This window comes from Thrips palmi, unplaced genomic scaffold (assembly GCF_012932325.1).
Source record: "Thrips palmi isolate BJ-2018 unplaced genomic scaffold, TpBJ-2018v1 HiC_scaffold_1, whole genome shotgun sequence".
Classification (NCBI taxonomy): Eukaryota; Metazoa; Arthropoda; class Insecta; order Thysanoptera; family Thripidae; genus Thrips; species Thrips palmi.
The window spans coordinates 8,337,101-8,352,966 of NW_023144620.1; the positions used below are offsets into that span (position 1 = coordinate 8,337,101).

Here is a 15,866-nt window from a genome sequence, read left to right on the forward strand (position 1 = left end):
TTCACCCATCGGTTCTCAGCCCCACAGCCAAGCCATGAACAAGCTGGTAAGTTCACTGGAAATAATTGATGCTCTCCCCACCGCGGGGTCCTCACAGTGTGCTCACGCCCCGTTGGTGCCGCAGGTCGTCCTCGCCGCCGTGCTGGCCGTGGTCGCCGCTGGCGACAAGACGGTGACCAAGCGCGGCTTGGTGTCCAGCCTGGGCTACGGCTCCTCGTACGGCTACTCCGGCCTCGGCTCCGGCCTCGGCTACTCTAGCCTGGGCTACTCTGGCCTCGGCTCCGGCCTGGGCTACTCCAGCTTGGGCTACTCCGGCCTCGGCTACTCCGGCCTGGGCTACTCCGGCCTCGGCCACAGCAAGGTGATCGCCGAGAGCACCCACACCACCATCGCCAGGAAGATCGGCGTGCCCGTGGCCGCGCCGTACGCCGTGCCCGTCACCAGGAACATCGCCGTGCCCGTGCCCCAGGCCGTGCCCGTGCCCGTGGACCGGCCCTACGCCGTGCCCGTGCCCGCCCCCTACGCCGTGCCCGTGGACAAGCCCTACGCCGTGCCCGTGGAGAGGGCCGTGCCGGTGCCCGTGCCCCAGGCCGTGCCCGTGCCCGTCCACGAGCCCGTGCCCTACCCCGTGCACGAGCCCGTGCCGTACCCCGTCATCAACAAGGTGGCCGTGCCCGTGCCCGTGCCCCACGCGGTGCCCGTCATCAAGAGCCACTCCTACGACTCCCTGGGCTACGCCGGCTCCCTGGGCTACTCCGGTTCCTACGGATCCTCCCTGGGCTACAACGCCTGGTAGACCACCCTTAAGACTGATTGTGATTATAATTTTTAGCAAATGTTATTGTTTGCAGGGAGTCCTAGTCTATCATAATTTCTGTTACCACTCTTTACATGTTGTAAATATACAATCATCTTCACCGTACCTCCGACTGATTATTTTATTACGACACACCCCATATCACTTTGAAATCAACCACAAAGGAACATTTGGCTGTCGTTGTACCAGGACTTCACGGCTGAGTCACGCCACCCAGAGCAATAGTCTAGTCACTTCCATTTGTTTTGCAAAAAAAAAGCTTTAAAAATATTTATTATATTGGCAATGAATAATGTTTAACAAAGACTGCAGCTGAAAGTTTAACAAGCATGGATTTGGAACAGTGCCAATTTGTTTTCGAAAACGGGGACGAGTATCGGTGCGCTCCAGTTATTCAAGGACTCACCGGCCGCGCCCTGCCACCGCTGTTCCGCCCCACCCCGCACAGCACCGTCCAAGGCACCGCCGCCCTGCTGGTTTCGCCGCTAGCGTGGACTCACTCACGACCCGCGACAACACAATAACTCAACTTCGGCGCTTGGGTTGCGGGCGTATACCTTTCGAACGCAGTTTGTTGTTTCTGTAAAAAAGTGACTCACGCTTCCCAATTTAAAGTGTGATCTAGCCCCGGCTCAGCACAGGAATACAGACGGGGTTGTGACGCACTGCCTGCATCTATTTGGCGCAGGCGACGAGCTTTGGGACTCCCTGCCCACGATGCCCCCGCCGTGAGCCGCTTCCTGTGCTGCGACTGCGGGAGTACGTTGGGTTGCCTACTCTCCGACCGACGGGCGCTGGGGGCGCCTGGGAATGACAGCACACTGGACCAGACACAGAGAATGTGGTGGGGGAAATAGAAGAGCCAGTCCAGCAACAGGCACCGCGGTGGTTGCCTATCTTTCGGGCTGAGTGGCGTGAGCTAGAGAGACGGATTGGCTCCCTGCGTTTAGAATGATGCCCATTTTATCTGTAAATTAATTTACCGGAACTTTAATTTTTATTTTTCTGAAACCTGCATATTGGAGATTGACAAGCGAGGATCTTGGAGATTCGAATTCGCGGCCAGCCTACTCTATTAAATGTTAAACGGCACTCGAAAGAAAGTCAGTTCGTCCGTTCTTTCCCGAAACCAGCCGATTTCGTTACGAAACTGAAGCGGTGCCAACTTTGTCGCGCGCCACGGTGTCGCCAACTAGGCGGCCCGAAAAAAGCAGATGAGCAGCCCTCGCGAATTGCGGTCCACTTCCTGACTGGTTCCCCGCAGTATAAAAGGCAGACGACGCCGGGAGCGGGCATCAGTCTCATCCTCACCTTCATCCTCATCACATCTCCATCCTCATCAGCATGAAGACACTGGTAAGTCCAATCAGGCTCCTCCTGACGAGCAAGATAACTTTCCTCATCAATTTTCTGGTAAAATTTGGTTTGCCAATATTTGCTGCAAGTTAACCCGCTGTGCTCCACAGGTGGTGCTGGTGTCCGCGCTGGCCATGGCGCTGGCGGGTGGCGGGCCTGGCGGCTCGCACATCTCCAAGTCCAAGCGCGGCCTGGGGCACAGCCACCCGGACCTGACGCAGGCCTACAGCGGTAGCAGCGGCAGCAGCGGGGGCTTCCAGGCACCCCCCGTCATCTCTGGAGGATTCCAGCCCCTCCAGTCCAGTCCAGCCCCCTCTTTCCCAGCCAGCTACTCTTCAGGAGCCAGCTTCGCTACACCAAGCTACTCTTCAGGGCCCAGCTTTGCTGCACCAAGCTACTCGTCGGGAGCCAGCTATGCCGCACCCAGCTACTCTTCGGGGGCCAGCTACTCGTCGGGGGCTGGCTCCGCCTCGTCTGAGGCCGGCTACTCCTACCCCCAGCCTGCCGCGCTGCAGCAGCACGTCCTGAGCGAGGAGCACCACACCACCATCAACCGGCAGATCGCGTACCCCGTCGCCAAGCCCTACCAGGTGACCGTGGAGAGGAAGGTCCCCGTGGCCAGGCCCTACCCCGTGCCCTACAAGGTGGACAAGCCCTACCCCGTGGCCAAGCCCTACCCAGTGCCCTACAAGGTGGACAAGCCTTACCCCAGCCCCGTCGAGAGGAAGGTCCCAGTGCCCCAGCCCTACCCCGTCCCCGTGGCGGTGCGCGAGCCCTACCCCGTGCCCGTGAGGCAGCCCGTGCCCGTGCCCGTCATCCGCCGCTACCCGGTGCCGCAGCCTTACCCCGTCCCGGTCCCCGTGGCCGCGCCGGCCCCCCAGTACTATCCCGCTCCCGCGCCGGCCCCGCAGTACTACCCTGCCCCCGCCCCCGCCCCTCTCCCCTCGTACGAACCGGCCCCCGCCCCTCCTCAGTACTCCCCTCCCGCCGTCGAGGAGGCTCGCCAGGTCAGCTACTCCCCCGCTCCGCAGCAGTACTTCTCAGCGCCTGCCCAATCCTTTCCTGCGCCACCACCGCAGTACTCTGCCCCACCCCCACAGTACTCTGCCCCACCACCACAGTACTCCGCCCCACCACCACAGTACTCCGCCCCACCACCACAGTACTCCGCCCCACCACCACAGTACTCCGCCCCACCACCGCAGTACTCCGCGCCGCCTCCAGCGCTCCCTGAGCACCACTCGCTCTCCGCCGGCGCGCAGGCACCTGCCCGCCCCGCCCTCAGCGCCCCCAGCCATGAGTACCTCCCGGCCGAGCAGGGCCAGTCCCTGTCCAGCTCCGCCGCCGCCGCGCCGCACCACGAGTACCTCCCGCCCAGCGGCCGCCACTAGCACCGCCACGTCTTCAGCGCAGTGAAACACTCCGCCAGCTTCACCAAGAAAAACTCACCCTTCACCATTCCTCCACCGAGACTGAGTCATCATCACCGCCACCTTTGTCATTATTTCGTACCTTGTTTGCTTGTTTGATAAAAGAAATTTTTACGGAACCTTAAACCCTTTTTGTGTTTTATTGAAATGGAGCGGGGTCCCTTCGCTGCGGAGAATAGAGCCCCATAGCCCCTGACGACCGCGCCGTCAAGGCGGCCACAAAAGACAGGGAGAGGTGCGTCCCGTAAAGGGCACTGGGAGCCGCGGCAAGCTCCACGACTCTGCCTCCGCTTCGGCGAAACCGGCTCGACGTCTTTCTGCCTCGCGTCGCTCCGCCAAAACTGTTCCGCTGCTCCCCTAACTACTATTCCGGATTATCGGTGGCCACATTTTTGCCAGGTTCGCCCAGCGGCGGGCTTCCGTAACATCCACTAAGCAGCGTGCCTTGCCTGTCCCGGTAAAGCAAGCCCTGTTGCCAGAGTACGGAGGTTTAGTTTTGAAGTTGGTCGACGTAAAGGAACACGGCTGGGCGCCTCGCGGAAAGCGGATGTTCCGGCAAGCCGGGCGAACCCGCAAGACCGCGCCGTCTTGTGCCTGACATGGCAGTCACTGTCAAACGCACACAGGCACGGAAATGACTCGTAAGTAGGGACAACACGCTAGTCTCTAAATGAACAATGACGTCAGAGACATGCTCCTTCCCAAACATTGTTAGCTTACTGTGTGGCTGAGTTCGGTTTAATGATATAGACCGCCATTGAGTCGGTTTTTTATTGATTTATTCATCAAATTGTACAAAGTCACAGGTGCGTATTGAACATGCTTACAAAGCAAATAAATAGTTGAGCATGGGTGAGCGGGGTTACCAGCCACCAGCGGCGTAGCCGTAGCTGCCTCCGTAGCTGCCCAAGCCGTAGCTGCTGCTGCCCAGAGACGCGCCGCCGAAGCCACTGTAGCTCGAGGTACTCAGGGCGGGCAGGCTGGAGTAGCTGGAGTAGCTAGGGGCAGAGTAGGAGACGGCAGGGGCGGAGTAGGAGATGGCGGGCGCCGAGTAGGAGATGGTGGGGGCGGCGACGGGCACGGGCACGGCCACCTTGTTGACGACGGGCACGGGCACGGGGGTGCGCACGGCCACAGGCACGGGCTCGGGCACGGCCACGGGGTAGGGCTGCGGCACGTGCACGTGGTAGGGGCGGTCGACGGCCACCTGGTAGGGCTTGTCGACGCGCACGGCGTAGGGCTGGGGCACGGCCACGGGGTAGGGCTTGTCCACCTTGTAGGGCACGGCGTAGGGCTGCGGCACGGGGATCTTCCTCTCCACGGTCACGGTGTACGGCTTGGCCACGGGCACGCCGATCGTCCTTACGATCTCGGTGTGGTGGTGCTCGGACACGACGTGGGGGGCGGGCAGAGGTGCACTGTAGCCGGCGCTGTAGCTGCCACCGCTGTAACCGTAGCTGCCGCCGTAGCCACCCCCGTAGCCTCCACTGTGGCCCAGGGAGCTGTAGCTAGACTCTCCGAAGATTCCCCTCTTGGTCAGCTTGCTTTCCTTCGCTGCAGCGGACGCCACCAGCACCAGTATCACGGACAAAACCTGCATCAAGACCAAGTACAACGCTCATTTCACAAAAACACTCACAAATTTAGTATATTACTATCTTAGCAAATTTGAACGTGAGCCTTACAATCGACCTCATGACGGTTTCCGTTTATGCCCACGAGAAGCTACGATGGAGACGGCCGGGGAGCGAGTGATGCCGTGTCGGTGGTCTGATTTAGTTTATATAGCTCGAGCGGTAAGGTCAATACCAAGACCGCCCGAAACGTCGCGGCCAAAGTCTTCCTTTTGGCGGTATGTGTCAACCAACGCCACGGGCAGAGGACTCGGTCGCGATTCCAAGTCATCCCGCCTGTCCCAGTTGCTCTGGCTGACTGGTAGTGACCTTCCCCTATATTCGTAGAGGCGGTGCTATAAAAGCGAATCAGGGGGTGGCAGAGGCATCAGTCGCATCTCAGCGATCCAAGTCACAGCATCGTCAGCAGGGGCATCTCCAAGAAACATGAGGACCATCGTAAGTGCTGGACCTAGAGGGTGAACAGTATGTTTTGAGAGACACAGCGCTGATGCGAGGCTTTGCTCGTGCAGGTGCTGTCCGTCGTCCTGGTGCTGGCGGTGGCCGCCGCGGCGGAGGACCGCAAGCTGGCCAAGAGAGGCATCTTCGGGGAGGCGCAGGCCTACGGCGGCGGCGGCTACGGAGGCGGCTACGGCTACGGCGCTGGTTCCGGCTTCGGCGCTGGCTCCAGCTTCGGAGCCTCCGCGGCCTCCTACAGCGCCGGCCACAGCGCGCCTCTGCCCGCCCCCCACGTCGTGTCCGAGCACCACCACACCGAGATCGTGAGGAAGATCGGCGTGCCTGTGGCCAAGCCGTACACCGTGACCGTGGAGAGGAAGATCCCCGTGCCGCAGCCCTACGCCGTGCCCTACAAGGTGGACAAGCCCTACCCCGTGGCCGTGCCCCAGCCTTACGCCGTGCGCGTCGACAAGCCCTACCAGGTGGCCGTCGACCGCCCCTACCACGTGCACGTGCCGCAGCCCTACCCCGTGGCCGTGCCCGAGCCCGTGCCTGTGGCCGTGCGCACCCCCGTGCCCGTGCCCGTCGTCAACAAGGTGGCCGTGCCCGTGCCCGTCGCCGCCCCCACCATCTCCTACTCGGCGCCGAGCTACTCCAGCTACTCCAGCCTGCCCTCCGTGAGCTCCTCCAGCTACAGCGGCCTGGGCGCCGGTTCCTTCGGCAGTGCGCCTTACAGCGGTGCGTCCTTCAGTGGTGCGTCCTTCGGCGGGGCCTCCCTGGGCGGCGGCAGCTATGGCCAGGCCTACGGGTACGGCGCCGGCGGCTGGTAACCACCTGCATTCTCCCATCGCCACTTGATCACCTTCATCATCATTAATGCGTTCTAGTCGATAATTGATTGATGTGATATAATTTTAAGCTGAAATAAAACTAAAATTTCATTAGATCTTGAAAAATTTCTTCTAGTTCTTCAGTTTATCTACTAGCTGGTACTATTATGCAGCAGCAGGACTGTCGTGGTGGGTCTTGGTTCTCACCGGCTCCACGTGAGCTCCTTCTCTCTCCCTCGCCGGAGGCCGTGCCGTTGTGTGGGCTGGCCCTAGGGCCTGGCCACCACCGAGGCACCGCTCGAACCGCCTCGATGACTCTGTGGCTCGTGGGCCGATGGGGCCGATGATGGGTGGGCGTGGTCCCTCCACTTGCCGACCATCCGGCGAGTAATTTAATTTGGTGGACACTTGGGGGGCCGTGTTGGCCCGTGTTGCGCGAAGGGCACCTGTCCGTGCTGCCCTGCCCGACACCAGGGCGTTCTCGCGCGGCGGTGGTTAGCCCCAGGTGGAGTGCCCCAGAGTGAACAATGACAAATTCTGCCTCGCGGTGCCTGCAGTCCTACACCTCGAGAGCCCAGTGCGCGCTGCCGTCAAAGAACTCGGCCGCCTAGCTGCCCCTCTAGTCCGCGTCCTTGCCGAGGCTGCTTCCTTCCCGACGCCGCGGCCGCGGTTCTAGTCCCGCGTCCACTTTTCCTTTTTGCCCGGCCTGCTTACACCACACTGGCGAGCGAAGTAGTGCGCGGCTCATTGTCATGCGCAGCCCCAAGAGAGGAGACCGCCCCCTTTTTTCCTTCGCCCATGGTCCCGTCCCCAACGTGACGCGGATTCATCCTTGAGCCGTGAAACAAGCCATTACACCAGATCAGGTCTTTACGACTTCCCCGCCCCGTCTTCTCCCTCGCAAAGTGTCCATTCTTTTTCGGCCCGCCTCGCCCCGTCTTCGTCATCTTCCCCCTTCATGGCACTTTCCTCTACTTTTGCCGGCCATCTTTCTTTATACGTAATCCCCGCATAAATTTAGTCCCGAGTGGACATTTTTTTTAGACGCCGGTGAATGCGGCGAAAGCGAGTCCTTTATTGTGCATGGTGTGCCTTGATTTCTGAAAATTATCGTCGTCATTAGAGAGATAAGCTTTCCACTCCGAGAGTGCCTAAAATAGCAAAAACACTGAAGAAGTAATTAAATCATTAGCGTTTTCTTCTTTTAGAGCCGAGGCAGGAGTGTCTAAACAGGCCGGGCCGTACAACTCCGTCCGAGAACGATCAGCAGTACCCGCAGTGATTCAGATAAAATACTTCAGACCTTGCTTCAGAACATTTTGTGACACGTAAAGGAAGACTTTCTACATGTTTGTGTTTTCTTTTCTAAAAATCGGCAACATGGAAATAGACTGCAGTATTGATTTACCAGAGAAGTGTTAATAGTTCATCGTTCATTAGACCAAGGAGCGAATGTAACCAGTTATTAGGTAAGAAAGTATTTATTTTTCAGACTTATAAAACACGAACAAATCACAGGTAGATCAAATGTTGGCAATGACTAAATGATTTTAGGAACAGGACACAAGAGCATCTCTCTCTCTCTCTCTCACACACACACACACACACACACACACACAACTTGCAACTAGCAGCGCCGTGCGGCGGGCTCGCCGGCCGGCCCTCTCCTCGCCCTCGCGGTTTGCGTCCGCCTCCCGGCCCCGCGGCGCCGCGGCAAGTCAAACAAAGTGCAAAACAGCAGTCCCATAAGGCCGCGGCTCGGGGACCGGGGAATGCCACGGCGGGAGGAAAACTTGTTGGTCTCCGTAGAGAGAGGCGCGGTGCGGCGGCTGGGTGCGAGCGAGCGCGCACCACCGCGCGTTGGCGCGCCAACGCAATGCAGTACTCGGCCCACGGTTCGCTCCAAAGGTGCCCACGACAAAGAGGGCTGCTGTCTGGTCGTGTTGTGTTCGCGCAATTGTACTTTTGCGAATAATTCTCTCGTCCTTGCCTCTTTTTGTCTCCCTCTCTTCTCTGGCGTCGAGGAATCGCACCCGGCTGGGCTGGCCGGCGTTAGGAAATCCACGCCGTGCGTGCGAGGCGTGGCTGACTGGCCAGCCGGCCGGCCGGCGGTCCCGGCTCACTTTTCGGCCTCGTGCCCCCCCCCCCCCTCCCCCGGCCAACCCGCCGGCCGGGGCAACAACTGCACTTCGGCCGTGCCTGTCGGACCGCTTTTTTCGCCGCTCCGCATCATTTTTAACTTTTGCCGAACGAAATGACTGCAAATGTCACAGGCTCGGATTGGCATTCAACAAGGTGCACGCCAGCACTCAACTAGACTTCCCCACAAAGCCCTGATGCCCCAACTCCATCGCCGGCCGCTACAGGAGCACTGCACTTTCCGCAGTTCGACACTGTGCCGTTTCCTGTTCGAGACGGAACGGTGTCCCCGGACAATAACACTGCAGCTTTCTGCTCGGCGGTGGCTGGAGGCCTGGACATCCCAGTTTACCGGAGTCCGAGTTGAAAACGAAAGTGGTCCATTGGTCCAGTGACCACCGGGACCAGTCGGCCAGGCCAGCGGTCGGTAGCCGGCAGCTGCTGCTGTGGTGGTGGCGGGCGTGGTGGGGCCGTGAGGTGGGAGGTGGCGGCCCGACCTGCATCGCTCTGGTCTGGTTGTGCATAATTGCTGTCGCGGTTGTCTTGTTGTGGTGGCCTGCACCTTCGCCCCGCACAGATTTAAACTTCGATCTTCACTGCGTTCGCCCTCCGCTGCCAGTCCAGTTCACAGACGCTGAGCCTGGCGGAGCGCCTGCGAGGTAGGCAGTCCCGTGACGCTTTCGTGCGTCGGGGAGCAGAGATTGCCTACCTCGCAGGCGCCCTTCTGGTGGCAGCACGGGGTCGAGCAGCGGAGCAGGTGCTCTGAAAAATTCCCTCTCCTTTTATTTTACTTTATTTGTCGGGGCAAAGCCTGGTACCGCATTGTCATGGTAATGCTCCCGCTGCATTGCGCGGGCTGCGCCAGAGAGCAGTCTGTCTGTCTGTCCATCCGTCCATCCGTCCGTCCGTCTGTCCGCGGCCGAGAGGACCGAGCGCGCGGAAGGGAGCAAGACATGGCAGGTTGAATACCACCCGCCGCATCCTCGAGGAGAAGACACAAAAAGATTCCTCTTTTCCAGTCTGCGGAGACGGTCCCGCGCCGTGGGCGGAAGGAAGGTACACGACAGGGGGTGGGGCGGGGCGGCGGGGTGGCGCCCAGCAATACAACCTCCTGCACTGCGCCTGCACTGTCGGCATCCCTGTGCCTAGCTCAGCGCTGCGGGTTGCAGGCCGCGCCGATGGGTGGCCTACCAGTCGGCTCTACCAGTCAAACCAACAGCAAAGGTAAAAATACACAATTCAAATTTAGCTTTACAAAAATTTTAATGTTTTTTTTTTGTTTTGTGCGAGCACCGTCTTGCCCTGCTTTACCACGCTCTGCTCGAAGAACGACCTGCCTTGCTGCGCTCCGCGGCGCCCTCTCCGGGCTTTAAAACTCCTCGCCAGCGAGGGGCTGCGGGGGCTGCGGGGGCTGCGGGGGCTGCGGGGGCTGCGGGGGCTGCGGGGGCTGCGGGGGCGGGTGAGGGCCCAAAGGGGCTGTCCCGAGGGCCCTAAAAGCAGCCTTTCCTTTGTCGCGGGCGGGACCAGGACCCGCCCAATGCCGGCTGGCGGGCTGGCCACGGGGAAAACTCGGCCGCCGACAAGCAACCGCGCAGAGAAGGGCTTCAAATAAATAGCGGCCGTGCCTCGGCCTCGGCCCGGCGGACGACGACGCGGTGCTCACCACGCGTGCTCATCGGCCGGGACGCTCAGCGAGGAGCTGGACAAGTGGCCGTGGGCGGCGACGGCCACTGGGGCTGAAAAAGGCAAGGGCAACATGAGCGGGGGTGGAGTTTTCCGCGGCCAGCGGCGGACGTTGTACTCACTGTCGTGGACGACGGGCACCGGCACGGGCTTGGGGACGGGCACGGCCACCTGGCGCACGTAGGGGACGGGCACGGCGTGGGGCACGGGGTAGGGCACGTTGTAGGGCACGGCGTAGGGCGCGGCGTAGGGCTGCGGCACGGGCACGGGCCTGTCCACGGGCACGGCGTACGGCCGGTCCACCGGCACCGGGTGGGGCTGCGGCACGGCCACGGCGTACGGCCGGTCCACAGCCACGGGCACGGGCTGCGGCACGGGCACTGGGATGTTCCTGGTGACGGGGACGGGCACGGGCTGCGCCACGGGCACGCCCAGCTGCCGGTTGACGGTCACGTGCTCCCGGATGACGTGGGCGGGGCCGATGACGGCGCCGGCGACGGGGGAGACGCCCTGCGCCGACAAGCTCAGCACGCCGGAGGACAGCCCCAGGCCGGCCAGGGCGCCGGCGGGGAGAGCGATGGCCCCGCCGCCCAAGCCGATGCCGTGAAGGCCGTAGCCCCCGAGTGCGTAGCCACCCAGGCCGTAGCCCCCGAGTCCGAGGCCCGACGGGGCGCCGCCTACAACTGCGCCGCCGAGAACCGCTCCGCGCTTGACGTGGTGGCTTGTGTCCACCGCGCCCGCGACGACCCCCGCGGCGATGACGACCAGGGCCTGCCGCACAACAACAAACAGTGAGGCCCCGCCGCCGCGCGCCGCGCTGGGGCAGGCCGAGGGCCACCCGAGGGCCAGGCGGTAAGCCACTGACTTTTGCCGGGTTTACGAGGGCAGCAGAGCTCGGCCGGCCCACGACAAGGAGCACACCGTGTACCCCGAGCACTGGGTACCAGGTGTCGGTGCAAAGTCCAGACTCCAGGACTTTACACCGGTGCATCCGCAGTGCACCCCAGATGCCATCCGAGCAACGAGAGCAACCTGCCTGCAGAATGTACCTGGCGGACCTGGCACAAACTTGAACCTTCGCGGACCTGGAGGAGCGGAAGGTGTAACTTCTTTGAGGCCGCCGACGCCGCCCGCCTCCTCCAAGTCCTCCTCCAGCTACAGCCGCAAGGCCGCGGGGCGGAGCGGCGGCGGCGCTCGCGGGAGTTGGCTTTGAACCGGAAACCTATAAGCCACTGTAGTCGAGGAAGCAAAACATCAATACCCCGGAACGCCGCGACCCACCGCGCCACTGTTTCGAAAGCACAGACAAACAGCTCCCGCCAGAGGACAAGTAGCACGGCGAGTACGCCGCGTCGCGCGCGTTCCGTTGTGCGGAGAGGGAAGGAACGAGCGAGAAAGAGGCAGAAGTGGGGAAAGAAGTCGGAGCGGCACAGGCAGGCGGAAACCTGTACCGAAATGATGGACCATCAGTATGCAGATTATTTTCACGACCAAGTTTGTAAATGCGACGATGATGATGATGCGGAGAAGAACGATGTTGATAAAGTTTCGCGAGGGAGGGGAATTGAGGAGGAGGGGGCAGACCGATTACACTTGGACGCCTCCGCCAATCCGCAAACGAGTTCAAGGCCAGAGCTGCTAGTGCGGCCGGACTCCTCATATGAAAATGACGGGGTGCTGTTGAACGGACAGACGGACAGACAGACGGACGGACGGACGGACAGACAGACAGCCAGGCGACACGTAAAAATTTGAGTGCGCCGTCGCGTAGAAGGGTGCATACTGAATGAGGTGTGGGAATATATGTATTCTTCCAGCAAACTCCACGAGGGCACAATGTTTGAATGTATTTACTGCTCACACGCTTCGTCCACGACCCGCGTGCGTGCGTGTGTGTGTGTTTGTTTGTGTGTGGGAGAGAGGGAGAGAGAGAGAGGGGGGGAGGAGGAGGAGGTGAAAAGGGGAGCAGTAAATAGAGTTTACACGCAGCTGCCGCGCACTTTGACGAACCCTTTTATTGATTTAGGAGTAGCACGCGCAGTGAGGAGACCCCGCACTGCGCGCGGCACAGACGGCCAGAATACTCTGCTTACAGTGTTCCCTCTGCAATTTGAACAAAAAGTAAGAATACGACGGCACGATGAAAGACGTAGAGTCTCAGTGTTGACAAAAAGGGAGGAAAAACGGTGCGAAAAAAAGTCCCCGGCGAAAAAGTGGAAAGTGAAATGTTTTGGCTCGTTTGTTGGCAGACGTGGATCAAAGGCAGGGGGCGGCCAGTGGCTCCACATTGGTAGGCGCCGAGTCGAGTCAAGTCGAGTCACTGGCCTCCCCCTCCCCCCTCCCCGCCCCCTCCGACAAGAAATAACACCGCCTGCTCGATAGGCAGGCCACGGCCGACACGGCTGCTCCAAATGCAGGGCTCTGCGTGGATCCCGTTTCTTTAACAAATCCCCGATATTCCAAAAGTTTCTGCCCTTATTGTGTAGATCAAAGCTGCGTCCCTCCGAATCGCGCGCGGCTCGCGTTGCGCTTGTCTTGTGTCGTTCGCCTTGCGCGAATTTCATTCTGTCCGTCGCTCTTTTTGCTCTCGCTGCCGCCGCGCGTCGTGTGCCATCCCGTTCCACTTTTTGCCATTTTCCCCCATTATCTTTCTCCATTCTTCTGGCCACAGGACTATCAGCTTCCACCTCCAAACTAGGCGCGGACCACGGCCAATGTCACCTTTAAAAAAAAAAAGACAGCAACAAAAAACGGCGCGTGTCACATTGACCTGATTCCCGAAGAGCGCTCGCGGATCCGCAGGCCACTTTTTGCCCGTTTTTGACGCTGGCTTATTGTGCAAACTCTCACGACAAACTCACTTTTTATTTATTTTTTTGCACAAAAACGCTCGTTTTAATAGTCCGGCCGTGGCAGGTACTCACTGTGACAATCCGCATGGCTGTGGGCGGCGCTGTGGAGGTGTGTGGAGTCAACGGGACGGCAGCAAAGACACTTCTTTATATATATACACTGTGTGTGCCCCGCCACGCCCCGCCCCGCCACGCCCCGCCCCGCCACACCAGACATTACATGACTGTCCAGCGCGTAAGTGCAACGATCGGCCTACCTGCTGGAAGCTCCATGAACGTAACGCAATCCGGAGGAAAAAAAAACAATCAAAGAGCACGCTGACCCACACAACACTGTGCCGCCTTTGCGGCGAAAAGAAGGTTGTGTGCGTAGAGATCCGGAGTACGGCTTTTCGATCCCAAAACGGCGCTGCAAAGGAGAGGTGGCGCGGGGTCGGACTTGCAGTGGGCGCGCCGGCCGGGCTGCCTACCTACCAGGCGCCCCCCGGGGACTGCAAGTGACAGCCGTGGCCGCGCGACGCTCGCCCTCATTCGTCAGTCTCGGAGTAACACCTCCCGACACGAGGGCTGTCCCGCGTGGCACTGCGCGGCGCAGCGCAACACCGGGAGTCACACTGGAAACACGACGAAACCTGCGGAAAAACGTTCCTCTGGCTGGTGCCGAACACAACACCGGTCCGAAAGTCGCGCGAAATTTGCTGGGTGCCATTCAGCGAGTCCGGCCTGATGTTTACCCGCGTTACCTGTATTTCCACCGTGTGCCGCCGCCATCGCCACCGCGCCGTGCCGCGTCGCCTCTTCCTCCTCACTCTTGATATGGCAATACTGGTCCTGCCTCGCCTCTCGTCGCCTCGCTTGCAGTTACGCCCGTTTTGCCTAGGAGGGCACCATCCATCCACTCCACCGCCCAGAGGCTCTGTGGACCGCCAAGAAATCCCGCCTTTCAAATTCCGCAGCCGCCCATGAAATTGTGTGCAGGCCCCCGCCATCTGCGCCCCGACGGGGTGGCTGTCTGCGTGGCGCAGGTAACGCGGGCCGACGGCAAACAGACGCAGACAGACGGGCAGGCAGACAGGCGTAGTGCGTACACTAGCACAATATCCGTTTGAGAGAGCGTTGTCAAGGGTGTGACCCCCTGCCCTGCGTTTCACCTCACCGCGCAGCAGCAGCATGCTGCTGTTGAGATGAAGCAGCCCGCGGACCGCCCTGTGGGACGCGGCGGCGCGCTAGTCGAGTCGGCCGGGGGAAAACCATTCATGCTCCGCGTTTCATTTTTTATCGACGCAAAGTGGATGAGCATCGGGGCACCGCGGGGGAAGTGCGAGGGTGATCGCCGTGGCCGAGCATCCAGGGCGCCGAGGAGGATGGCGGCGGCGATGGAGGCGACGCGGCCGTGATTAATGTTGCGACGTCGCCGTGCGCGCCGGCCGAGGCGGCCGAGGCAGCGCACCTGTCGAATGGGTGGCCTACCCCAGGGCGACGCACCGCACCGCCGTCTACGGCCGTCACTCAGCCCGCGCAAACTTGGAGGGGCTGCTATGCTGGGTCGACGGAGAGAGAGAGAGAGAGAGAGAGAGAGAGAGAGAGAGAGAGAGAGAGAGAGAGAGAGAGAGAGAGAGAGAGAGAGAGAGAGAGAGAACAGAAAAGACTGACTCGCTTTTCTCGCTGGGGGTCTCCAGCCCAAGGGAGGCCGTGGTACCGCGCATTTGGGTGGCCAAAATCTCGAACGCGTTTCGAGCTCCAACGTCGCTAAATGGGACTCGAACCGAACAGGTAACCCCACCAATGGACAGCTCTCCGAACCAGGAATCCATTGGTGGGATCACACGTTCGGTTCGAGTCCCATTTAGCAGGTCTGGAGCTCAAAACGCGTTCGAGATTTCAACCGCCTCCACCACCAATCTTCTGGCCCACTGTGTGGCGGGGCTAGAGGACTGCCAGGAGGGGTTGCGACCGCAGCGCCATGCCAATAGTGCCCCTGCGGCGCGCGCGGGGCGACGCAAACGCAGTCAAGCGGCGCACGAAAGGAGCTCCGGGCGCCCCTGCGCCCCTCTGTCAAGCTATCAGCCGTCGAGGAACGCGGCGCCGCAGGACGGACGCACTGTGTGTGCGTGTGTGTGCGTGTGCGCGTGTGTGTGCGCGTGTGTGCGTGCGTGTCATTGTGTGTGCGCACATCGGCAGGCCCCCGCCCCTGCACCGCGGTGTGGCCAGAGTGTCCCGTTTCACCGCAGCCCCGTCCCGTATGGCGTCCCGTCGTCCCGTCCCGGTGATGAGCGCCGCCGCCATGCCGCGCCATGGAGGGCGGAGGGTTTCGGCAAGAACCCCCACCCCCACCCCGGGTGTTTTGACAGTCCGGCCCATACGCTGTAAACCCTGACGCGACATCCTCGGCCCTTGCGCCCTGCGTGCGTGGCGCGCGCGCCGACACCCCGCTGCTCCTTTACGACCCCCTGACCCCCGCGGGGGCCCCGCCACTTGCACCAACTGCCCACAGACTGCTGCTAAACGGGCTCGTAAAGCACAAACAAGGCAATGAACAGCCTCCTGGTCTCCTCGTGCCGGACGGCCGAGCCTACACCCCTACCTCGCCCCGACAGTGGCGTGTCTCCAAGTGCTGCCCCTGCAGAAAACCATCCCCTATACTCCATCCCCGCCTCCGACTCCACGCCGTCAACCCGACGGCATCG

General features: G+C 61.0%; 3 protein-coding genes across 3 annotated transcripts; 1 reads left to right on the top strand and 2 right to left on the bottom strand.

The window, feature by feature from the left end:
* LOC117643747 lies at window positions 1-6,505 on the top strand. The gene is made up of 8 exons (XM_034382823.1): window positions 1-46; window positions 125-792; window positions 1,506-1,576; window positions 2,094-2,173; window positions 2,284-3,053; window positions 3,138-3,536; window positions 5,267-5,399; window positions 5,750-6,505. Exons 1-8 carry the CDS (start codon window positions 35-37, stop codon window positions 6,503-6,505), a joined length of 2,889 nt encoding a protein of 962 aa, XP_034238714.1. The 5' UTR covers window positions 1-34.
* LOC117654201 (cuticle protein 16.5-like) lies at window positions 4,417-5,349 on the bottom strand. Its single transcript, XM_034400484.1, has 2 exons — window positions 5,289-5,349; window positions 4,417-5,197 (listed from the first exon to the last, which is right to left on the bottom strand). Exons 1-2 carry the CDS (start codon window positions 5,298-5,300, stop codon window positions 4,466-4,468), a joined length of 744 nt encoding a protein of 247 aa, XP_034256375.1. The 5' UTR covers window positions 5,301-5,349; the 3' UTR covers window positions 4,417-4,465.
* A 3,798-nt stretch (window positions 6,506-10,303) lies between the features above and the next one.
* Window positions 10,304-13,266, bottom strand: LOC117643757 (tetra-peptide repeat homeobox protein 1-like). The gene is made up of 3 exons (XM_034382835.1): window positions 13,252-13,266; window positions 10,450-10,837; window positions 10,304-10,380 (listed from the first exon to the last, which is right to left on the bottom strand). The coding sequence occupies exons 1-3, from the start codon at window positions 13,264-13,266 to the stop codon at window positions 10,304-10,306; spliced, it is 480 nt and encodes a 159-aa protein (XP_034238726.1).
* Window positions 13,267-15,866: the final 2,600 nt, after the last annotated feature.

Excerpts from the sequence above, each read along its gene's own strand:
- LOC117643757 (XM_034382835.1), bottom strand. Across the intron at positions 10,381-10,449 it reads GGTGCCCGTCGTCCACGACA|CCCCAGTGGCCGTCGCCGCC; the intron begins GTGAGTACAACG and ends TGCCTTTTTCAG.
- LOC117643747 (XM_034382823.1), top strand. Across the intron at positions 3,054-3,137 it reads GTGGCCGCGCCGGCCCCCCA|CCCTCCTCAGTACTCCCCTC; the intron begins GTACTATCCCGC and ends ACCGGCCCCCGC. Across the intron at positions 3,537-5,266 it reads GCCGCCGCGCCGCACCACGA|CAAATTTGAACGTGAGCCTT; the intron begins GTACCTCCCGCC and ends TTACTATCTTAG.